Raw genomic sequence first — 25,139 nt, 5'->3', positions numbered from 1 at the left:
CAGAGACTAGAAGACGCCCCTGAGGCATCATCTCCTCCTCCTCCTCATCATCATCATCATCTTCCTCCCTGCTTGCCTCCCAATGCCAATATGGCATGTCACCACTCTACTCCATCCCCTCCCCGGCTTTGTTTGTTTGTTTATAGAGAGCTCCCATCACAACAACATTGAAGCAAGCCCTACACCATCCCTCTGTGCCCTCCATTCCTTTGCCTTGAAGTTCCTCTGCGGCCATATTGATGCCTTCTCCCACCATTTGGTGCCTCTGAGAAAGGAAATCAATCCTCTATGTTCACACATGGACATCCAAAGCCCACTTCTTGCCTTCCTGGATGCTTAATATTGGATGGGAAGCACCTGCCACATTCATCCGTAAGGACACAATGTCTTCAACAACAAGGATGATGATGAGTTTGGTCATGATGAACAGTTTCGATGCCAGGCATAGATTCAGATAATATAATAATAATAATTATTATTATTATTTATAGACTGCCTTATCTCCCCAAAGGGATTCAGATCTTTCCACCCTCTTCTTCCTAATTCCCAGCTAGCATTATGATGACGAATCCCCCTTTCATATCACAGATCCCCCCGCTCTTCTCCATACAGCATTTTCTGCCTGCCTGGGGTTATTACTGAGCAGCCTCAGGGCAGGGATATTGATTGCCAGCCCTGTGCCCATCTGTTTACATGGGCTTCCCAATCAGTCCCTCCTCCTTTGGCTCCCCAAATGCGGGCCAGCCGTGGCGTAGCTTTACTGCATCGCCCCAGCCATTTTGACTCGCCATCCCCCCCCCCCTTCTCTGCTGTCAGCCCAATCTGCGGCAAAAGAGAATATGGGTTGCTGTCAGTCTTTCGGGCTGTATGGCCATGTCTCTCCTGACGTTTCACCCACATCTGTGGCAGGCATCCTCTGAGATGTGAAGTGTGAGGATGCCTGAAACATCAGGAGAGAAAGCTTCTGGAACATGGCCATACAGCCCAAAAGACTCACAGCAACCCAGTGATTCCGGCCATAAAAGCCTTCAACAATAATAACAACAATAATCATAACTTTATTCTTATATCCTGCCACATCTCCCCGAGGGGACTTGGAGTGGCTCACTAAGCCCAGCAATACACAATAAAATACAATCACATAAATAAATTTAAAACATATAGACATAAAATCATAAAACATGAAAACATGCTCAATACTAGTACTATACTCAAGCAACTAGATACTCAAGCAACTAGAGAATCATATACTCAAGCAACTAGAGAATCTTCCAGTTTAACCACCTCCCCCTTTTCCCCCCATCATCTCTTGATAAATATGATTTCTCTCCTTCATAATAATAATAATATGTAATAATTCCTCTTGCAAATCATAATACAAAAGGAAGGATGGAGAAGAAGATCCAGCTCCAGTTCCATCTATTTTATTTATATGATGATTTTTATTCACTGGATTCACCCCTCTCCCCCCCCCCCCCTTTCCAATGCCTGCTGCAGCAATGTCATAGGAGATGAGAGCCTTTGCTTGGCTGCACCAATTTGGTTTCCCTAGATCTGACCCACACACACACACTCCTTGTCCCTCTGTGCCCCACAAGGGCATTGTGTAAATTGTGTAAATCTCTGCAGGGATTATTATTGCAGGAAGCTGGAGGAGGAGGAGGATAGTGGGGGTTTATGGAGGGGGGGCAAAGGATGAAGGCGAGGTGAGATTTCTGCAAAACCCCCCCCCTTTTTTTCCCCAAAAAACCTAAGGCTCTGCTGAGCAAGGCGCCTCGGGGAGCTGTCCCTGGTGTTGAAATCCTCCGCCGCTTACCTGATTGACGACTTCCATCTTTGCTTGGGGAAAAAGCGAGGGCGACGACGCAGCAGAGCGCAGGGGAGGTTGGGACCGGCGGGAGGAGGAGCCCTTTATCTGGAACAGCCTCGGAGGGCGGGGCCAAACAGTGGAGGGGGGATGCTGGAAGAGCCCGGGGGGGGGATGACGTCACTGAAGCCAGAGAGGAGCCATGTCCTTCCTGGGCGCTGGGATGGGAAATGGAAGCTTTGGTTGAGGGCACTGGCAAGCCTGACAGGAATAAAGCTGACAGAATGGCGAAAAAGGTAGGCCATTTGAGGGATGCCATGTCACTATGACAGGTATGGGAAAACTTGGGCCTTCCCTCTAGGTGTTTTGGAGTTCAACTCCCACCATTCCTAACAGCCTCAGGCCCTTTCCTTTTCCCCCTCAGCCGCTTAAGCGGCTGAGGGGGAAAAGGAAAGGGCCTGAGGCTGTTAGGAATGGTGGGAGTTGAACTCCAAAACACCTAGAGGGAAGGCCCAAGTTTGCTCATGCTTACACTAGGCCAGGAAATCAGAAGATATTTACTTCTGCAATGGCCAACCTCGATAAAATAGTGAAGAGTAGAGACATTACACTGGCAACGAAGGTCCGCATAGTTAAAGTGATAGTATTCGCCATAATAACCTATGAATCCTGCAAGGCAGACTTCAGCAATACATGGAGCGAGAGCTGCCAGATGTCCAAGCTGGGTTTAGAAAAGACAGAGGAACAAGAGACCAAATTGCCAATATCCACTGGATAATGGAGGAAGCCAGGGAGTTTCAGAAAAACATCTACTTCTGCTTTATTGATTATTCTTCGACTGTGTGGACCATAACAAACTGTAGCATGTGCTTGGTGGTATGGGGATACCAAGTCACCTTGTCTGTCTCCTGAGGAATCTGTATAAAGACCAAGTAGCCACAGTAAGAACAGATCACGGAACAACAGACTGGTTCAAGATTGGGAAAGGAGTACGGCAGGGCTGCATACTTTCAACCTCCCTATTCAACTTGTATGCAGAACACATCATGCGACGTGCAGGTCTTGACGAATCCAAGGCTGGAGTTAAAATTTCTGGAAGAAACATTAATAATATTAGGTATGCAGGTGATACCACTCTGATGGCCGAAAGTGAGGAAGAGCTGAGGAGCCTTATCACCAAGGTGAAAGAAGAAAGTGCAAAAGCTGGGCTGCAGTTAAACATCAAGAAAACCAAGATCATGGCAACCAGACCGATTGACAACTGGCAAATAGAGGGAGAAAACGTGGAGGTAGTGATAGACTTTATATTTCTAGGTGTGAAGATAACTGCAGATGCAGACTGCAGCCAGGAAATCAGAAGACGTTTACTTCTTGGGAGGAGAGCAACGGCTAACCTCGATAAAATACTGAAAAGCAGAAACATCACACTGGCAACGAAGGTCCGCATAGTGAAAGCAATGGTATTCCCCATAGTAACCTATGGCTGCGAGAGCTGGACTATAAGGAAGGCTGAGTGAAGGAAGAGAGACGCTTTTGAACTCTGGAGCTGGGGGAAGATTCTGAGCATGCCTTGGACCACAAGAAGACCCAACCAGTCCATCCTCCAGGAAATAATGCCCGACTTCTCACTGGAGGGAAGGATACTAGAGGTAAAGTAAAGTACTTCAGTACTTTGGCCACATAATGAGGAGACAGGAAAGCTTGGAGAAGAGAATGATGCTGGGGAAAATGGAAGGAAAAAGGAAAAGAGGCCGGCCAAGGGCAAGATGGATGGATTGTATCCTTGGAGAGACTGGCTTGACCTTGAAGGAACTGGGGGTGGCCATGGCCGACAGGGAGCTCTGGCGTGGACTGGTCCAGGAGGTTACAAAGAATTAGAATCAAACAAAAACAAAAAACCCCAACAACACTACCATTGCACAGTGTAATAATAATAATAACAACAACAACAACAACATCCAATGGCCTTGGGAAGAGCTCAATATTCAGAGACTACTCCCAGACCTAATATGCATGTGTGCTGTGTTGTTATCTTCTATCTTCTATCTATACACATAATAAAAGTGAAAAATGTGTATCTGTGTATGTGGAGGAGGTATCCACTTACACCAGGCATAGGCAAACCGTTTTGCCTTGGGGCCACATTGTGGGCCCTACCGAGACAGCTGGGCCGTAAGGGAGAGGGCATGTGAGAGGGTGGGGCCAGGAGGGCCCAGGTCATCCCCAGGTTACTCACCTCATCTTTATGCTGGGAAGAAAATGAGACATGTGGCAACTGCCACAATCCTTCTACTCTGCCTCTCGGCAGGAGGGCAAGACAGGTGAAAGCTGAGAGCACTCAGGAGGGCTCTCAGCCACTGCGTGCCTTCTTCGGTCTGTCCTCTCAGCATAAGGAAGTAGCTGCTTGACACAGTCCTTGAGCCAGGAGCATGGTGAGACTGCTGTGGCTGAGAGCACTCCAAAGGCTCTCAGATGCTGCATGCCTTCCTCCTCTGTCCTTTTTTAATAAGGATGCGGTGGACCACAGTGTCCTTATGCTGAGAAGACAGGGAAAATGAGAAGGACCTGAGGTGAGTGCCCAGGGGATCGCATTCGGCCCCCAGGCCTTAGGTTGCCCATGCCCGACTTACACAGACAGCCTCCTGCCTCCACAAACAGCTATAGTTCCCACTGAGCAGGAGACACACTTATCCCTCTCCACTGACATTCAGGTTATAGTGAGTGCCATGAACATATAGCCCAAACCTAGCCAGTGTCCTCCACAAATACTATTCTGCCTCCTACCCAAATGGAGGATTTCATATGGGAACAATGTCACTCTAGATGTTCTGTTTTTCCTCCAGAATGAACATCCCATGGTTCCTTAATTTGCATGACCCTGCCCACTGCCTCTCCCTTAACCCTTTCCTATGACACACAGTGAAGAGAGAAATTGATCAGTAACTGAACAAGAGATTTGGGGAGAATTGGCCATGGTTTACTTGAGTTGTACTTGACCTACATCAAGAGAGCACTGTTAACCCAGCCAACAATGGATCTGGACCAAACCACGGGTAATGGGACTTGCAGTACCTTCACTGATACTGTGACCCCCACCAACAATGGACTGGGACCAAACTTGGTACAGAGAAGCCCCATGACCAACTAAACATACTGCAGGGGTTAGTGGGAATGGACCTTGATTTTGGGAGTTATAGTTCACCTTCATCCAGAAAGCACTGAACCCAGCTGTCGTCAGATCTGGACCAAACTTGGCACACAGACCCAACTTGGCCAACTGTACATACAGGCCTGGTTTGGGGGTGATTGACCTCAGATCTGGAAGTTGTAAGTTACTCTTTTCTAGAGAGCCATGAACCCAGCCAACAACGGATCTGGACTAAACTTGGCACACAGACTTTTTAATACCATTCTCTCATGATAGACATATATAGTTCAACTGCAAATACTATCAGGGTTTGCAGGTGATAGCCCTGGGAATCTGGGAGTTGTAGTTCACCGTTATCCTGACAGCACTGAACTCAGCCAACGATGGATCTGGACCAAACTTCAGTGATATTACCTAACATCCCAAAACAAACAATGCCTTCTTCTAATAACCCGGGCACTGCTGGGTCCCCAAGCTAGTGTACAAATAAACCTTTCCTTCCTTTCCTCTCCTTATATTTTTTCCTTTTGTTTTCTTCCTGCCTTCCTTCCTTCCTTCCTTCCTTCCTTCCTTACTTACTTATCCTTTCTTTCGTACCTCTCTCCAGTCTCTTTTCCTTTCTTTTGCCCTTTCTTTCCTCCCTTTCACTCATATATATATGTCACTTTCCCCCCCAGTGACATCACAGAGGGCCACTTCACCTAGCAACAGCCTTTACACTGCAAGCGGACAAACATATATTTCTTTTTAGATAGACAGAAAAATAGTAATATTCAATTATTTAGAAATAACTATAATTTAAACAGAAGTACCTCTCCCTCACCATAGTGGGATAAATTTCTGAGCAAATGATTAGTGTGTTTGTGTAGCTACTGGTTGGAACTAACTTTTTCTAGAGTAAATCAAGATTTCTGACTCCATCTCTTTAAGGTAAATCTGGACTGGACTGAAAGCTGTTCAGGCAGTAGATACTTTCTCTGTGAGGTAAGATATATGGTTATACTGCATTGCTCCATGTATTGCCTAGGTATTCTCCTGCCTCTGGGGTTTATGTGTAATTTTTCCGGTGGTTTATATAACTGTCACACGTCACACTGTTTATTTGTTGTCATGTCAACTTCTAAAGCCAGAAAGGTACTACACAGGAAAACAGAAAACTTCAATGCTATTGTCTGTTTTCTAACGTAGTGATGGTATGCTTCTGGTTACATTGGGGTTCTGCCGGCCCCTTGATGCCCCAGAGAAATGATGTGCTATGAGCAATAGGTGCACCTCACCTCCTTTGGCTGGAAGGAGGGATTTGGGAGGTTTTGGGGACAATATAAACTGAATGGAAGTGGTGGCATGGGCAGAAGCATGGAGGATGGACAGGTAGGACTGGGGCTGAGGAAGGTGGATTACCCTTCCCAGCCTGGCATAGTTGTCCCTCAACCCTCACCATTGTTCTGCTGGGAACATAGGTGATGCAGTTCAACATTAGCTGAAAGGTCACTCATTCTTGTCATGATATATCTATAGATTTGATATCCACTGTTTCACTTACTGTACACACACTCCAAAAAATATGGCCTTGAAGTGTTTGTGGGCTTCAATAGGTCCTCCAGTAGAATTTCATGTTATACTTCCCACACAAGTGCAGTCAAGACATTGGCTTTGCTAATTTTTTCCCCCATGTCAGGTGCGACTTGAGAAACTGCAAGTCACTTCTGATGTGAGAGAATTGTCCATCTGCAAGGACGTTGCCCAGGGGATGCCCAGATGTTTTGATGTTTTTACCATCCTTGTGGGAGGCTTCTCTCATGTCTCCGCATGGAGCTGGAGCTGATAGAGGGAGCTCATCTGCACTCTCCCCAGGTTGGATTCGAACTTCAGCCTTCAGGTCAGCAACCCAACCCTCAAGTCATCAGTCCTGCTTTCAGAAGGATTTAATCCACTGCACCACTGGAGACTCCAGGCTTTGCTATTATCCCCCGTTTCAAGTACAGTAGAGTCTCACTTATCCAATATAAACAGGCTGGCAGAATGTTGGATAAATGAATATGTTGGATAATAAGGATAGATTAAGGAAAAGCCTATTAAACATCAAAATAGATTATGGTTTTACAAATTAAGCACCAAAACATCATGTTATACAACAAATTTGACAGAAAAAGTAGTTCAATACACAGTAATGTTATGTAGTAATTACTGTATTTACTAATTTAGCACCTAAATATCACAATATATTGAAAACATTGACTACAAAAACATTGACTACTGTGTTGGATAATCCAGAATGTTGGATAAGCGAATGTTGGATAAGTGAGACTCTACTGTATCTAGGTTAGAGCTTTCCAACCATTTCATATTGGTGACATACTTTTTAAACATGCATCATTTCGCGACACAATACTTCAGTTTTACCACCAAACTGGAGATTAAACCAACCCCTTATAAGAGATATGGACACATACATAGAGGGTAATAATGAAAAGTATGAGTTGCACACCATATCTCACAAAACCCTTTCATTTTTCATTTTAAAATTGTATGATTTACTGCTTATTTCACATAGACCCAGAAGTTTTTTATTACGTTGTCATGATACACCTACACACTGCTGCTGACACATCAATGTGTCACGACACACAATTTGGAAAGCTCTAATCTTGTGTGTGTGTATTGGAACATATCTCCCATGGAGCCAGCAGTTATCATGTAGTAGGTAAAGCATTTAATCGAGGAAGCCTAGGGCTAAATTTTTGCTTGCCATCAAACTCACTCTGTGTTCTTGGACTTGTCATTGCTCCTCATTCTGTCCTACCTCAGTTGCTATGAGGATGATGGATAGAGTATGTTGTAGTATATGTTTAATTGCAGGAAAGAGTCATGCACACTGCCCTGAACTCCTTTGAGAAAGGTAAGGTATAACTATGTAATAAGGCAACTGTCGGGCAGGCTAACAAATCGAGATGCACTGTACTCACTAATGCAGATCAGAGTGTGTAGCTTCTTTTATAATCCTGTTTTTATGAAAAAGAATTTATCAGATGCTACGCTAGTTCTCGGTTTTATTCAGCCGTGCCTGCAGGAAAGCTTAAGATGTTCTCTCTTTACCTATTAGAAAGAACTTCAAAAGACTATTGTACTGCAGCTTCTTTTTTTGAGGCACCTTTGCTCTTATTTGATGCCTCATTTTTACCTATGGAGCAGCTGGATTCTTCTGCCAGCCATGCAGAAGAGAAACCTTAAAAGGCTTCAATGATTCTGCTCTTTAGGGAACAACAGTGAAGCTGACTAATATCTCACAGATTTATATATTTAGGAAAGACAATAAAATTGGGTTGTCTAAAAGGAAATTGAAGTTGGAGAATATTGTGGGGAAAGAAAACAAAGGATAGATCTCCAGGTTATACAAATAATTTGGAAGATAATCGAATAAAAACTAATATTTTCTGGTCCAGAGACTTAGGGAAAAATATAGATTTGGATAATTGGGAATACAGTAGAGTCTCACTTATCCAACACTCGCGTATCCAACATTCTGGATTATCCAACGCATTTTTGTAGTCAATGTTTTCAATATATCGTGATATTTTGGTGCTAAATTCGTAAATACAGTAATTACTACATAGCATTACTGTGTATTGAACTACTTTTTCTGTCAAATTTGTTGTATAACATGATGTTTTGGTGCTTAATTTGTAAAACCATAACCTAATTTAATGTTTAATAGGCTTTTCCTTAATCCCTCCTTATTATCCAACATATTCGCTTATCCAACATTCTGCTGGCCCATTTACGTTGGATAAGCGAGACTCTACTGTACTTATGGAAAAAAAGATTTTGATTTTCTGCAGCGGGTCCTATTAGAGAAAAAATGTATAAAAATTTAGTGGCCAAAATTGATAAAATCCAAGGGGGGAATGTTAGAGATGCAAAACCCAGAAAGACACCTTCTTTCATATTTGGTGGACCTGTATGGCAGTAAAAACATTTTGGAAAAAGGTGACTAAAGAAAGTAACTAAATAATTATTAAGATCAAGAAAACCCCAGAAATGTGCTTATTGGATTTGTTTCAGGAGATAACTGATAAAGATTTAGAAATTTGTCAATATAGTTTTGTGACAGGGTGAATTCACCATGTCACAAAAAAGTACATTCACCATGTCAAAAGACTAAATACTTTTGCTTCCCCCTCTCCCTGAATTGTTTCCATTCCAGTAGTTATCTTACTAGCATTTCAGTAAATGTGAGAATTATTACTCGAGCTTTTCTCTTCAGTTCTCATCCTTTGTTCCCTTTTGTGTTGTGTCATTTGGACTCTTAAGTCTATGGAATTGCAATTTTGTGTATTTTATACCAGCTTGGGGACCCGGCAGTGCCCAGGTTATTAGAAGAAGGCATTGTTTGCTTTGGGATGTTAGGTAATATCACTGAAGTTTGGTCCAGATCTGTTGTTGGCTGGGTTCAGTGATGTCTGGAAAAGGGTGGACTACAACTCCCAGATTTCTAGGGCAATCACCCCCAAACCCTGACAGTATTGGCCATGTTGGGTCTGTGTGCCAAGTTTAGTCCAGAGCCATCATCGGCTAGGTTCAGGGCTCTCAGGATGCAGATGAACTATAATTCTCAGATCTGATGTCAAGCACCCCAAAACCAGGCTTGTATGCACAGTTGACCATGTTGGCTCTGTGTGCCAAGTTTGGTCCAGATCTGACATCAGCTGCGTTCAGTGCTTTCTGGATGAAGTATAACTCCCAAAATCAAGGTCCATTCCCACTAACCCCTGCAATGTATTCAGTTGGTAATGGGACTTCTCAATGCAAGTTTGGTCCCAGTCTATTGTTGGTGGGGGTCACAGTATCAGTGAAGGTACTGCAAATCCCTTTATCCGTGGTCTATTGTTGGTTTGGTTCACAGTGCTCTCTGGATGTAGGTCAAGTACAACTCTTGTAATCATGGTAAATTCTCCACAAACCTCTTGTTCAGTTGTTGATCAATTCCTCTGTTAACTGTGTGCCATAGGAAAGGGTAGGAAAGGGTTAAGGGAGAGGCAGTGGGTGGATCATGTAAATTAAGGAGCCCTGGGATGTCCATTCTAGAGGAAAAACAATATCTAGGATGAAAAACTAGGGCTGAGAATTGCCTTTTTTTCTACTTGGTCAAGTAAAACAGACTGCCTCATCTTTCAAACAGTATTTATTGTTTCTGATACAAAAGAAGAGACCTTTCCCAATCTCATTATGAACCCCCAGCTTTTCAAAAGCCACAATCCTTCCCTAGAGGAAGTAGTCCCGGGCTGCGTTTCCTTTCCGCACAACCGAGGAGGAGTCAATAGTCTGGAGAAGGGGCAGCAGACTGCTCAAACCAGAAGTGTACTTAGAGAATGCTTCTAATAGCTGGCTTTGCATAGGCCAGTGAGAGAGCAGTATTTGGTGTCTTTCCTGACGCTTCCTTTGCATGAGTCTCTGTGCCCTTTTCCCAAAGATTCCCGAGAGCCGGATCTCTTGCTCTCTCTGTCTCTCCGTGCCCCACCAGGGGGCACTTCATGGTCAATAAGAGGTGACGCAGGCCATCTCATCTGCCAAGTCTTCTTCCTCGCGAGGGGACCGGAAGGGCTCCTCATCACTATAAACAGGGCCTACGCTCCCAACGCCACTGTGCTCCCCATCGCTGCTATACAAGGCGTGGCCACCACCACTGCTACTGCGGCTGCCGTTTTCACTGCCAACATATTTGCGGCTAAGCAAGTCTGTGGCTGCACTTTCCATTTCGTCGATGGTCATGTGGCAGGCATCAGCAATTTCGCGCTTGGTAAAGGCCACAAACTTGGGGTCTCGTGCATAGAGGCCCAAGCCCTCAGAGATAAGCACCTAGAAGACAGAAGAAGAAAGGACAAAGCTTTTGAATCTTTCCATATCTGCCAAATCTATGACTCATAACAAAAGCACATTTAAGAGAACTTGCCTATCGATTGAGCACAAAACCGAAACTGATAAAAATTCACTTTGAAATTCAAACAAGCAAAAGGAAATCAGAAATGATGGGCTGACAATGGCTTGCAAAATAGTTTGCTCTCGTTGACACAATGCCTGAACTGGAAAATCAGGTATGTTCTGACTCTAGAAGCATTATAGACATAGCCTACAGATCTAAATTTGGGGGAGGGGGATCAGGCAAGGAGTGGGACAACCATGGAAGATTGTGGTGTCAGATGTGTCCTACAAGCCATAGTTGGCCCACTTTTGTTCCTGATCATGCCTGTGCCATGTTTAGACACTGAAACTGTAGTTTGAATTGTGATTTATAGCTACTAAAATCCAGGGCCTTTAACATATGAAAACCAGAATGAGTCAAGAGGAAGGTGAAAACCAGAATGAGTCTATAGGTGAAGAATGACTAATTTTTTCTTTTCACCAACATGTAAAACATATACTGAAATGGTATGACTTTTCATAACAATTTAGAAATACTAAATATTCACATTTTCATTAAATGTATGTATTTTATTTTGTGTTATTGCAATTGCCTGGGCTTGGCCCCATGTTAGCTGCCCGAGTCCCTACGGGGAGATGGAGGCAGGGTACAAAAATAAAGTTGTTGTTGTTGTTGTTGTTGTTGTTGTTATTATTATTATTATTATTATTATTATTATTATTATTATTAAAAGAGCAGCCCGGTTTTAACCTTAACTGTAGTTCAAGAACAGACTCAAAAACATATGGACAGTCCTCTGGCAGTATCTTAGAAAGCAGGCAGGCAGGCAGTAAGGCAAGGAAGTCTTCCATTGATCAGTTGATTTCAGTGCTTTGCTTTTACTCTTTGCTAATCCACCTGGTCAAGCAGACTGAAATTGATAGTGCAAGATAACTGCTGAGACATAGGCTGTTGTGCACAATTAGTTTCAATCTACAAAATCAGGCTGCCCTTGCTGTGTGTTTAGGGCAATTTAATCATTGTCAGTGTAGCACGTAGTCTTTCCAGTGATCATATTTATCATAACCTAACTAGCAAATTTACTATCAATGCAAAAGGCTGCAGTTGCAGGGCTTTTGTATAACTCATCTGAACCCATTGCCCATCATCTATGTGTGTCTCTCTCTCACTGCAGCCTCCAAGATCAAGTTCTGAATCTTTGAGGAGTACTGGATACAACTCTCCTTGAGAGAACTCCAGAGAACTGTATTCTAGAAAGAAAACACCCTGTTTTGCACTCACCGCCTCCACCAGGCTGTCTGCGCTGCCCCGCTTGTCGTAGCTGTGCTTGAGCGGGCCAGGCACATGGAGATGGCTGTAGGTGCGATAGGGCATCTCCGGCTCATTCATGTACCATCTTGCCCGTGACATGGGCGGAAGGCTGCTGTTCTTCTCCCAGCTGTGCCCAGGCAGCTCATCCCCTTCCACCAGGATTAGCGGGGCATAAAGCAGACGGCTCCGCTTTGGTGGCGTTGCCCATGATTGGGAGGAAGCTGTGGAGTTGCGGCCACCACTCTGCCATGAGTCATAGCTGCCATAGCCCTGGTATGGAGGAAAGAGGAGGCAAGGTGAAGCTGGGTGCTATAGTTCCAACAGCACTGTCATTAGGCTGTGCACACAAGTTGTAGACTTCAATTCTTCAAGAACACAGATTGCATCAAGTTATGGACTTTAACTCTTCGACAATACAGAAAGCACCAAAACTGAAGCAAGAAGCAACATGATACCATCAGACCATACACAACACATAGTCTTATCCTGGTTGACATGGTGCAGCTGCAAAACTCTCTTGTCACACTCTATTATTAATCAATTTTAGTATACTATTAACATAATTTATTGTATTTTTTGGTGGTGGTGGTGGGGAACAGTTCCAGTGTGGTGTGATGGCTAGGATATTGACTAGACAAACCCAAATTCAGATCCCATCCACAGGTTGCAAGAAGTTCACAGGAAGAGTTAGGACACACTCTCAGCTTCCCACCCTGCATGTGAAACTCTGGAAGTTATTGGAACTGAAATCAAGCTCACATCAACAATAGCTGGAAGCAAAGGATTTATTCTGGCTTTCCAAATCACTGAAAAATAACAGCTATGAAGGATTTCCCACGCAAGTAACCTGTAATATAACCCCCAACTCCCATCCGCCCTCTGTGCCCACAGTCTATTCACTGCAATTCCTAATTCCCTTTCCCCACCTCCCTTCTATATGGCAGAGATCCAAAGCAGCCAGTCCCAGGCTGCTCCGGTGATCCTGACACTGCATCTTCTCTAGGTGGGAAAGGTTTAGCATGAGGATACAGACACAATCAATCTGGGTTAGGAACTGCTGTGCCCCAGATGTTGTTAGATGGCAACTCTTTGCATCCATGCCACGGTTACAGCCATGTTGGCAGAAGCTTATGGGGACTGGAGTCCAACAATTGAAGGACCATATGTTACTCACCACTGTAATAGTTTAATGCAGAAATAACAAAGGGGAAATTTTGTAACTATTCTCACATTTGCCTGGGCAGTGGGAAAAAGAAAGGTTCTCTGAATTAGAGATGACAGCTTTGGGGCTTAGGACTAAGGCCTAAGACAAGAGAAGAAAATTCTTTATAGAACCCAGGATGACCTGCAATGGCCATGTAGTAGTCCAACGGTACTTCAGCAGGACACTGGCCACATTGGGACTGTTTGTTTTCTCAGAGTTGGCTATACTGATTAGGGAGGGCAGGCCTTGCAGTTCAACAGCAACTAGCAAATTGTGTGCTTTTCCCCTCTCAGGTGACTCACACTCCGAAAAGAGGAACGTAGCACACATTTTGCAAGAATTACTGAAAGAAGTGGGCAATTGGATTTCATAGCACCACAGACTGAGAGCAAGACGTTTGTAGCATAAGCACTGAAGCTTATAGACTGAATCTGTGAAAGCATGTGCGACAAACACTTTTCTCTCAATTTGTCTCAGAGGTACTACAAGATCCCTGGATAGCAAACCAACATTTGAAAACAACCATGAAAGTGACTTAGTCAACTAGATAAAGATTGGAATGTAATTTCTTCATTTATTTCATTTTTGCATGCAAGAACATATAACTTCAAATATTTTCTCTGGACTGGGCAAAATTAGAGTTTTTGCACGTTTGGGACAATCTTTTATATTTGGGACTATTTATGATTTGAAAAAATCCTGAAAAACCCTCAATGATTGGCAATTTGTTTGGACATCTTTACCTGAGGATGAGAAAAAGAACATTTCTAGAAAAAGCAGCCCTGAAGTATGCTGTTGTGTCCTGTGCTTTGAGTGCAGATAGCACACCAATCATGCATTTGAAATGGGATATTCAGTCCACTGAATTTGGAGGGTCCTTTGGATCTGTTTTCAGTTTGAGGACACATAAAGCCATCATATGGAAGAGTAAACAGTAAACAGTAAGAAAACTTAGGAGTAATATGGTATTGCTTTCTTCAAACTTTTCACCTTTTAGCTTTCACTCACCATCTTACAAAGTCTAAATATCCTAAAGGCACTAGATCCTGTCTGATCTTGGAAGTTAAGCAGAGTCATCCCTGGTTAGTGTTTGAATGGGAGACTAATGAGGAACATCAAGTGCTCTAGGATCCTGCTTCTTAAGTTGTGGGTCCCAGTGCCAAATGGGGTCCCTTTAGCTCAATGTTGAGATTACCAAAAACTGGCAACAGTAAAAGGTTTCTGAACATCATCCATTTACACAAATTTGTTAGCAACAACATGCCGTGTTTTTGGTGGACTCCACAGAAAATGCTATTCCACACACACACACACACACACACCAGCCTCTTTAGCAAGCCTTGCAAATGCTGGTTTATTATTAGTAAATGTTTGGGTTTTTTATACCTATTAAACATACCTATACACCTGGGGTTGTGTAAAAATGTCTTGGACAGAAAGAGACCACGAGTGGAAAAAGTTTAAGAAGGGTTGCTATAGGCTATATTTTAGAGGAAGGAAATGGCCAACACCTTCTGAGCATTCCTTGCTAAAGAAAATACTTGCTTAAGAAAAGCCAGAAGTCAACAGTAACTTGAAGGCATGCAGACATGCACCCCATCTCTCATAGCACACTGGAGAGAACGTACCTGTGCACGTGCTCGGCAAGGTGGGGCATTTTGGTGGTAGGTGCCTGGGATGGGGATGTCATCACAGCTACCTTGACGCTGCAGGCACTGGATGTTAAAGGTGGGTTTTCGGCCTGCCACAGGAAGAAAATGACAGAGAAGCCATCAGAGATCACTGGTAGAGTTAGGGAATGACTACTGTGTTCCCCTCAGCACAGCTGACCTTCCAGACGTTTTAAACCTAAATCTCACCACTTCTGTCATTCTACATCTTGCTCTCACTAAATGTACTACCTTCTCTATGTTCCACAGATCAGCTCACTGAGATCTTTGCATACAGTTGGGTTTGAATGGCCTGCTGCCATGTCATAGAGCTTTCTCTGGACTGATAATTTCTGCTTACCTTGGTCTGCAACTCTTCACATTGCATTTGAGGGATGGGGAAATGAGAACAAGACTAGGTTGGGCTGCCTGACACAGCAGTCATTTATTTGCAATCAGTTCCCCTTCCCCCCAAGCCTGCTACATAATGGACAAACTTTCAAACAAGAAACCCTCCTGATGGACTGCAACCTAAAAGTGGCACAGTCCAAAAAGATCCCACCCCTGACTTTGCTCCTTGCAGACCCAAGGGAAAGAGCACTGTCTCCCAGGACATTTTAGGGAACCTTGGGCCTTGCAGGAACTGTAGTCCTCTGCAAAAATTTTACTTGTAAAATGTGTCATTCTGTGGTCCTGTGACTGTGGGGGCAATTTCACCACATATTCCACTTTCAGTCTTTAGGCCGAAGGGAGGTCTTTTTCAAACAAGTAGTTAGCAGAGGTTTGGAGGGAGGAATGGCTTTTTTTAGGCTAAAAAGTATCCAGCAAAAGCTTTAAATTTGGACTGTGCCACTTTTAGGTTGCCGGTTTTGTTCAACATCTTTATTAACGACTTAGACGAAGGCATGATCAACAAGTTTGCAGATGACACCAAATTGGGAGGGATAGCTAACACTCCAGAAGACAGGAGCAGAATTCAAAATGATCTTGACAGATTAGAGAGATGGGCCAAAAGTAACAAAATGAAGTTCAACAGGGACAAATGCAAGATACTCTACTTAGGAAGAAAAAATGAAATGCAAAGATACAGTTTGGCGACACCTGGCTCGACAACAGTACATGTGAAAAGGATCTTGGAGTCCTTGTGAACAACAAGTTAAACATGAGCCTACAATGTGATGCGGCTGCTAAAAAAACCAATGGGATTCTGGCCTGCATCAATAGGGGTATAGCATCTAGATCCAGGGAAGTCATGCTCCCCCTCTATTCTGCCTTGGTCAGACCACACCTGGAATACTGTGTCCAATTCTGGGCACCACAGTTGAAGGGAGATGTTGACAAGCTGGAATGTGTCCAGAGGAGGGCAACTAAAATGATTAAAGGTCTGGAGAACAAGCCCTATGAGGAGAGGCTTAAAGAACTGGGCATGTTTAGCCTGCAGAAGAGAAGGCTGAGAGGAGACATGATAGCCATGTACAAATATGTGAGGGGAAGTCAGAGGGAGGAGGGAGCAAGCTTGTTTGCTGCTGCCTTGGAGACTAGGACGCAGAACAATGGCTTCAAACTACAGGAAAGGAGATTCCACCTGAACATTAGGAAGAATGTCCTCACTGTGGGAATTGTTCAGCACTGGAACTCTCTGTCCCAGGGTGTGGTTGAAGCTCCTTCTTTGGAGGCTTTTAAACAGCGGCTGGATGGCCATCTGTCAGGGGTGCTTTGAACGCGATTTCCTGCTACTTGGCAGGGGGTTGGACTGGATGACCCATGAGGTCTCTTACAACTTTACTATTCTATTATTCTATGATTCTATGGATGCAGTAGGCACCAAAACTCCATGGAGGTCCAAGAGGGCCCCGCCTCAATGCCTAGCAGTTGGTCATCCCTGTTGTACTTAGTGGCTTCTTCTTAGGGACCCATATAAGATCACTTTAACAGGTTTGCCTCCCTGACTTTCCCATCATGCCCCTAGTCCCAGTCACTCACTGACCTGTAGGCGTGGGAGGCAAGAGGCGCCTGCGCTTGGGTTGCCTGCTATCCAACATGCCATTGACAAGCCCGTTGTTCATGCGCCGGGAAGGAAGGGGCAAAGAGCCACCGTAGCCATTGTCCCAGTGATGGCGGTGAGGCCGAGGATTGTGCAGAGAAGGCTGCCTATATAGGGGAGAAAGGCACAGAACCACACTGAACAATGTCCCTTGGAACCAGTTCTTCCTATTGACCTGCCATGATGTCTAATGATGAGAAATAAAGGAGTTGTCGTTCACATAAAACGACATGGGCCGATTTCAGCCAGTGGGTCTTGAGTTTGACACATATGATTTAGAGCCTGAAAAAGATTTTTTAGTTATAGTTCCCATGGCCATACTAGCTGAAGGAATCCTGGAAGTTGCTGTCCAAAACAATAATTTTTCCAGTCTTGGTAAGAAAATTCAGGAACCCATCCGTTTGAGGCAATCAATCAAATTGATGTCAAAACCAGAAGGCAGCTACATGTAAATCGCATAATCACTCCATACCCCTGCCCCAAACACACAGAAAGTTGTGAATAATTGCTTGTGGGCCTGTTAGTACAATGGGGCCAAATGTTACCTTCACATGTTTCTACCTTGCTTCAGTTATCATGCACAGAGAAGAAGAGGTCTGGTTCCAACAATGTTGCTTGATCTCCAGGAACAGGTAATAGAAAAAGACTTTCCCTCTTGTATCAGATTTAAATATGACTTCTTATTACAGGTTTTTAGGGCCTAGTTTAGTTTCCCTCCCCCAAATGTACATTTCATTTTGAACTGTTTTAACTCTTTCAGTTCTCTTAATGTGTTAAATTGGTTAGTTTGTTGTTTAAATCAGTTTTCTGATAGTTTAAACCCTCTTGTGTACTGCTCTGGGGCCCTGGGTTATTAACAGGAACATTGTAGATCTGGAGCATGAGGCTAGATCTCTGCTTCTGTTGTTGTAACTTGTTGATAGGATCAGTGTCATAACCAAAGTTTCTGAGGGTGGTGTTTTCACCTTTCGCGAGAGGCCAGGCTCTCCGAATCCTCTTCCCGGCTGTAGTAACCCTGCTCAACTGAGGTGTCTTCGCCATAATCTTCATTGTGGTTAGTTTCCTCCTTCACAGTTGGTGGGATGCAGCTACCATCAGAGCTCCGTCTGAACAAAGAAGAGAAGATTTGTGAAGAATGCCTGGAATATTAGTTGCCTGACACATTGTCTACCCTGTAAGACTCGCAATTATTTTCTTCCTTTCCAAGCCTAGCAGAACCCCCTTCTGTTTTCACCTGCTCAATCTGCGTCGAGTGGGCATGCTGGGTAATTCAGTTGGCTCATCATGACTGCCAACATTATCCTCATAGTGAGTAGGCCCATTTGCCACGTGGGAGAGGCTGGTGCTCGAAGGATGCTGGGAGCCCACAAGGCCATTCATCAGAGTCTTGCCCTCTTGTTCTGGTGATGCTGGAGCAGCTGATTGATCAGGGGCACTACCATACAATGCCTCGGTGCTCTGTCAGAAAGAAACAATCAAACATGTTTTGGAAATGAATAATCCTACATGTGTTACATCAAAGTCCTGTAGCCAAAGATTGAACTGGGGATTTCAAATCAATGAGTGGCCCACAGTTTTACTCATCTCTTAATGAGGCCCTTTAAGCATGAGTGGTAAACTGATACAGTACAACCCCCATGTCCATGAGAGGATACATTCCTGGAAAACATGTATTATTGTGAATGATTCTGAAATTGCATTAAAGCAATGGTATTCCCCGTAGTAACCTATGGATGTAAGAACTGGACCATAAGGAAGGCTGAGCAAAGGAAGATAGACGCGTTTGAACTGTGGTGTTGGAGGAAAATCCTGAGAGTGCCTGGACCGCAAGAAGATCCAATCAGTCCATACTCCAGGAAATAAAGCCCAACTGCTCACTGGAAGGAAAGGTATTAGGCAAAGATGAAGTACTTTGTCCATATCATGAGAAGACAGGAAAACTTGGAGAAGAGAATGATGCTGGGGAAAATGGAAGGAAAAAGGAAGAGGGGCCGACCAAGGGCAAGATGGATGGATGGTATCCTTGAAGTGACTGGCTTGACCTTGAAGGAGCTGGGAGTGGCCACGGCCGAGGTCACAAAGAGTCTGAAGTGACTGAACGAATAAACAACAACTGAAATCGCCAATTTCTTGTCCAAGCATACATTAGAGTTGTCCTGGAGGATCTAGAAATTATTAGATCCCCTCTCTAGCTATTTACTACGTCTTCAAGTATGGTAACTTCTGGCAGATACATAATGGCATAACCAGGTTCACTTCCTTGCAATAGAATATAAGTTTTTCTTATACAGTATAGAACTAGGGCACCCATATTTTTCTTGGATCTTGAAGCTGCACAAGCTTTACAAGAGTTGTCCTTATGCAGCTAAATATAAGGGGGAAAATGTAATGTGTAAAGGGCACTAATAATTTTAAGAAAATATGGAGATCTTCCTAAACCAGACCTTCCTTCCTCCATCATGGCTTATTTCCAACCTAATCACAGAACTTATTTTTGATGCTAAGATTCAGCGCTGGGAAATGTGCAGCGCAAATTGGCATTACTCATTGAAAATTAGCACTACTCAGCTTTCTCCCACATATGTGGGAGAAATGTTTTTAAATTTGAGAGTATATGTTAAGCCAAATCATCTCTCCACATAGCGATTACCCACTAAGTAACTATAAGTCAAAGTGCTCTTTGCAGGATTTGGGGGTTGGCATTGGGCTGGGCAAGGCACTTTGTGTGAGCCTATTTAAACTGGGAGGAATGTGTGCAAAACAATCCATTCATGCATCTTCCCACTTTCTTGGGAAAACATTGGTATGTGAACCCCAAGGTGAGACATTTGCAGTCTCAGCAAATGTCTCGTTTTGCCTCCCTTTGGAACCAGAGAAGTTAAAAGTCCAGAAGGGAAGCTGCATTCTCATTTCCTCCCCCAAATACCGCAAGGTCTTTCAATCAATCTCTTCATTTCTACAGTGCAGAGCAACATATTGCACACACATCTGCTCTCCGAAAAACACGTTTGCAGTCTTTTCCAATCTGAGCACAGAACAGTGAGGTTAGAGAAACAGAGAAAACTGGCTAGTAGAAATGTACTTAATTTGCATTTAGAACAAAGCCGACTGGGAGGAAAAGGTAAGAAACAGAAATCAGACTTTGTTTTGGAAAATAACATGCTCTCCATCGATTTGTGTATAATGTTATCCTACAAATCCTTTTCAGATCTGATCGCCATACCTCAAAGCTCCATGACAGCACACTTCTTGTCTGGATGATCAGAACTGTAATATGCCTTAGCTGGCTATAACAAATTAGGTGACCCAGGAAAGAGAATCAAACCACAAACCAGAGAAGCATAAAACCTTTCACCCCAGTCACAGAATTTCTTTCTCCAATTAGAGGCTTGAGAATTGCTTTCGTTGTAAATGTGAAGCAAAATCCACCCATTCAAGCTCCATAGGTAGTACTATTAGCTCAGTAAATGCATTCAAAGATCAGCATTATCTTAACATCCACACCTTCAGCTGAGGGACAAGAAAACAACTTTGTTTTCATTGACATGATAAACACATAATTAATTGTCCCTCCATACAAAAATATCCCCTATAAATAGTGATTGTCATGAAGAGGAGTTGTAGTTTATCACAACCCCTACTATGTATTCTCTTTGCAAAGGGAATACATTATACACACACACACATATATTCAGCTACCTGTCTATTCATGTCCAAATTGGTGCAGTCCACTAGATGCAATGCTATGTCAAAGGCTCACCTTGTAGGTCACAGTTTCCTCCTCACACACTGTTTCCCCATTTTCTTCTTCCTCCTCCTCTTCTTCCAAGTCACAAGACATTGCCCGGCGGATTTCAGGTCCCAAGTCCTGCAAACTTTTCAAACCGGCCTGGATAAAGAAAGAGGCACCAGGAGAACAGCATCAGAGTTGGCCCAGAATGCATGCTGCATTCATCATCCTGGAGGCCTGACACGGAGGCCCACATTTATGGCAAGGAGAGACTCACCTGCAGTGCAGTAGAGTTGCTTGGGGAACCATCTGCTCCCAACATCCCCTTCTCCTTCCTCTTACGGAATTTACGGAAATAATCCTGGATCAGAAACGTGGCATAGAACTTTCCGACAGTAACTTCCTCCTCTGCCAAAGGAATATTTAAGCACATGCTGTTAAGAAGCACAGCTTTCTTGGAACAACCATATTTCCAAGAAGCATCATAATAGCAGCCAGGCTGCTTTTAAAAAATCAGAGACCTGTTAAGGATTGGGGAGATAATTATCTTCAAGGGGATGCAAGAACCTCAGCTTTCTCACCATGTTCAAAGGAATAATGAGATTGCAATGAAGTTCTGAAGACAAACTTCATTTTGCATCATAAAGTGCCTGATACATCATTATATTTCATTTCTGTGTATATGTCTATGTATGAGAGAGCCAGCGTGGTTGCTCTGGACTACTCTGGAGACCAGGATTCAAATCCCTGCTTGGCCATGGAAACTAGCAGATGACCTTGGTCAAATTATGCCCTCTCAGCCTCAGAGAAAAGCAAGCTGAACAACCTCTGAACAAATCTTCCCAAGAAAACCCTGTTACAGGCCTTAGATCACCATAAGTTGGAAATGACTTGAAGGAAACTATCTATCTATACATACACATACAGGCACTCCCCAAGTTACGAATAAGATAGGTTCTATAGGTTTTTTCTTAAGTTGAATTTGTGTGTAAGTCGGAAATATTATGACTAGTGCCATCAACCCAACGTGGCTGGCAGCTACCCCATAGCTCATAAATACTGAAAGGCCCCAGTAAAAATATAAGCTCTTATCCCTGCTTCTTACTACTCCCTTAATGTTTGGAAGGCCCGAGAAAAAGATGGATTTGTTGTTCCTGAGACAGAAGGAGTACTGACCTTCTGGTGGAGGTATCACCTCATCCAGTATTTTAGGCTTTGTTCGTTTCCAGATCTTTTTGATGACAGCACGGAGCTCCTTGTTTGCCACATCCAAATCCCCTATAATAGGAATGACCTGAATGAGACTTTCATAGGAACACAGACCTGGAAGAGGCCCACAAATCACTGGGTCCAACCCCCGGCATAATGTAGGTTCTCCAGTTTAAAAATTCCCAGCAAGTAACTGTCTGGCCTCTTTCTGATGTCACCACTACATCTATAGGGAGTTGGTTCCATTGCTGAACTGCTATTACCATTTCTTCGAATGTTCAATCAACACTTAGTAGAAGAAAACCTGGGAAAGAAGCAAGAACCTCTGGACAACTTTCTTTACAGCTTATTACAACTCAAGAGTGAGACTATCACTCTTTTTTAAAGGACCTGGGAGCTTAGAGTTTGGGATCAGATCTCATTGTCTAATGCTGGGATTCATATATACTTATTTGTGAACAATATGTCATATTTGAAGCCATATATATTTGTTTTGCTGAATAGTCCACTATTATTTGTGTCATCCCAGCAAAGATTTCCCTCTTCTCAGATTTCCAGGGAGGGAAAACATCTTTGAACTAAACAGGAGGGGTAAGGATACTTAGAAGGGACAGAAAGGGAAACAAGAAAATTTTGAAAACCTAGCAATGGGGTCTGGCATGTATAAAATACTTTCCCTGCAACAGCAAAGAGTCACTCTGTGTATAATGAGTCCGCATAGCATGCTCATTGTCTTGTACCTCACCTTCTGTCTTGATCTTAAGGGAGGTCCGCACCAGGGCAAAGAGGGTAGCATTGAAGGTGACTGTTCCATCTGCGTTCAGGGGCATGTTCATAGCCACCAATCTCTGCAGAGAGAAAAAAATCAAACCAGAATTGGGAGAATGTTGCTTCTTTGGACTACAATTCTCAGACTCCCCCAGTCAGAATGGCATTTCCTGCTCTAGTTATTTCCCTGACCCTGCTCCTTTCCTGATTCATAGAAGACATACAGATTGAAGTCCTACAATCTTGGGCAAGGATGCTGCTTGGAGACTTTACTGTCCTGCTAGAAGGAAGCCAGGAATTGCTCGAACTCCTGAGGCCTTTGGTAATTACCTTGCAGGCTACTCGGTGCGGGCAGAGCTTCCCAAAGCCAAGGGGTGGCTGAATGCGCCGGAGCAGAGCCACCACATCAAGGTGCTTGATACGGCCCCTGAAAGAACAACAGTAACACTGGCAACAACAAAACAGTTATTGGTTCCCCTTATTTATAATCTGATTTAAAGGGGATGACCTTTCCATATCATCCCATATAATGTCAAAACATTAAAGACACAAAAATCTGAACATGTTTAACAGCGGTGAAAATATGAAAAACATTACAGTACAACTTCTATATCCATGTGGGATACATTTCAAGACCACCTGTTAATATCTGAATCAGCACATAACAGTGGGCTCTATATTTTGACTATACATGGGCTGAAAGCATACCAAAGAATTGTACTGGGGGACCTAAAGAGGCCCACAAACATTTCTTATAATGACTCAAGCCAGGCAAAACTAATACTATCTTATTGTTTATGTCCACTCCTATGAACATAATCCCAACTGCCCTGGCAGTGAAAATTTAACTAACAAACCGTTAAAACAGGTCAAGACCTTCTTCTGCCAACAGGCATTTGGAGAAGGATAAGAGGCAGGATATGGGTTTTAAGGGCCATTTTAAGTGTATTTATTGTATTTTAATTCTGCTTTTAGCACACTGTTACTATTGATTTTTTTAACTTTTGTATTGCACTTTTTAAACTTGTCTAGTGTGGGATTGTTAGCTGCCGTGAGTCCCTATGGGGAGAAAGGTGGGGTATAAATAAAGGTGATGATGATGATGATGATAATAATAATAATAATAATAATAATAATAATAATAATAATAATAATTTGTGATACAAAATCCAGCATATCTATATTGTTTGCTGTGTCATAATATATTAATAATAATAATAACAACAACAACAACAACAACAATATTAAAAAAACTTCAGCAGTCTGCACCTGAACCATTGTCTGAAGTCAGTGATGGACTAGATGAGGGTGAACAAGTTGAAACTTAATCCAGACAAGACGGAGGTACTGCTGGTCTCTCAAAACATGGACCGGGAATAGGGTTACAACCTGAGTTGAATGTGGTCACACTCCCCTTGAAATCCCAGATGGCGGGGGCAACTAGGTTGGCTTTTGTACAATTGAAGCTTGTGCACCAACTGTGCCCGTTCCTGGAGCGATTGGACCTGGCCACAGTGGTACATGCAATGGTTACATCCAAATTGGACTATTGCAATGCACTCTATGTTGGTTTACTAGAAGAGTTCTCAAAAACTACAGTTTGTACAAAGATCTGTGGCCAGACTGCTAACAGGAGAAGATCTCAGGGAGCATACTACTCCATTACTTTTTTTTTCATGTCAGGAGCGACTTGAGAAACTGCAAGTCGCTTCTGGTTTGAGAGAATTGGCCGTCTGCAAGGACGTTGCCCAGGAGACGCCCGGATGTTTTGATATTTGCCATCCTTGTGGGAGGCTTCTCTCATGTCCCCATATGGAGCTGGAGCTGATAGAGGGAGCTCATCCATGCTCTCCCTGGGTGGGATTCGAACCTGGCAGCCTTCAGGTCAGCAACCCAACCTTCAAGTTACAAGGTTTTAATCCACTACACCACCGGGGGCTCCAATACTCCATTACTGAGACAGCTCCACTGGCTGCCTATTAGTTTCCGAGCCCAATTCAAGGTGCTCGTTCTTACCTATAAAGCCATAAATGGCTTTGGTCCAGGCTACCTGGAGCACCGTGTCCCCCTTTACATACCTGGGCAAACGTTGGGGTCAAGTGGGGAGACCCTTATCTCTACATAGGCTCCCTCTAATATGGACTTAAGTAGGATCAGGGAAGGTTCCTTCTCAGGGCAAGCACTGGCACTTTGGAACTCCCTTCCGGATGAATTAAGAGCTGGCTTGTCCCTGTTGAGCTTCCGGGAGCAGGTAAAAACCTCCTTATTTAAGAAAGCTTTTAACTAAAGATTGTATGTGCCAGGGCTGAATGGAGTTTGAAGGTTCAAAGGGGTTTTTTACAGGGGAGG

General features: G+C 43.6%; 2 protein-coding genes and 1 long non-coding RNA gene across 5 annotated transcripts in view; 1 reads left to right on the top strand and 2 right to left on the bottom strand.

Moving 5' to 3' along the window:
- syp (synaptophysin) overlaps nucleotides 1-1,962 on the bottom strand; it is a 59,189-nt gene extending 57,227 nt beyond the window's left edge. The window contains exon 1 of the mRNA XM_062971238.1: nucleotides 1,817-1,962. Within this exon, the coding sequence (XP_062827308.1) occupies nucleotides 1,817-1,834 (18 nt within the window). The 5' untranslated portion in view covers nucleotides 1,835-1,962. The remainder of the gene's footprint in view (nucleotides 1-1,816) is intronic.
- A 2-nt stretch (nucleotides 1,963-1,964) lies between these two features.
- LOC134296388 (uncharacterized) lies at nucleotides 1,965-14,340 on the top strand. The gene is made up of 2 exons (XR_010003118.1): nucleotides 1,965-2,103; nucleotides 12,050-14,340. It is a non-coding gene; the product is annotated as an uncharacterized LOC134296388 (long non-coding RNA).
- cacna1f (calcium voltage-gated channel subunit alpha1 F) overlaps nucleotides 10,120-25,139 on the bottom strand; it is a 91,638-nt gene continuing 76,618 nt past the window's right edge. For all 3 annotated transcript variants that reach the window (XM_062971236.1, XM_062971235.1, XM_062971234.1), the window contains 11 exons: nucleotides 23,121-23,217; nucleotides 22,768-22,870; nucleotides 21,990-22,091; nucleotides 21,091-21,221; nucleotides 20,844-20,972; nucleotides 18,318-18,541; nucleotides 18,049-18,189; nucleotides 17,027-17,190; nucleotides 15,019-15,131; nucleotides 12,157-12,456; nucleotides 10,120-10,811 (listed from right to left, as the gene is read on the bottom strand). In XM_062971236.1, the coding sequence (XP_062827306.1) occupies nucleotides 10,491-10,811; nucleotides 12,157-12,456; nucleotides 15,019-15,131; nucleotides 17,027-17,190; nucleotides 18,049-18,189; nucleotides 18,318-18,541; nucleotides 20,844-20,972; nucleotides 21,091-21,221; nucleotides 21,990-22,091; nucleotides 22,768-22,870; nucleotides 23,121-23,217 (1,825 nt within the window). In that variant the 3' untranslated portion in view covers nucleotides 10,120-10,490. The remainder of the gene's footprint in view (nucleotides 10,812-12,156; nucleotides 12,457-15,018; nucleotides 15,132-17,026; nucleotides 17,191-18,048; nucleotides 18,190-18,317; nucleotides 18,542-20,843; nucleotides 20,973-21,090; nucleotides 21,222-21,989; nucleotides 22,092-22,767; nucleotides 22,871-23,120; nucleotides 23,218-25,139) is intronic.

Source organism: Anolis carolinensis, chromosome 2 (genome assembly GCF_035594765.1).
Source record: "Anolis carolinensis isolate JA03-04 chromosome 2, rAnoCar3.1.pri, whole genome shotgun sequence".
NCBI classification, from domain to species: Eukaryota; Metazoa; Chordata; class Lepidosauria; order Squamata; family Dactyloidae; genus Anolis; species Anolis carolinensis.
Note: the sequence above shows the minus strand (reverse complement) of the source record. Positions and strands in the feature narration are given on the sequence as shown.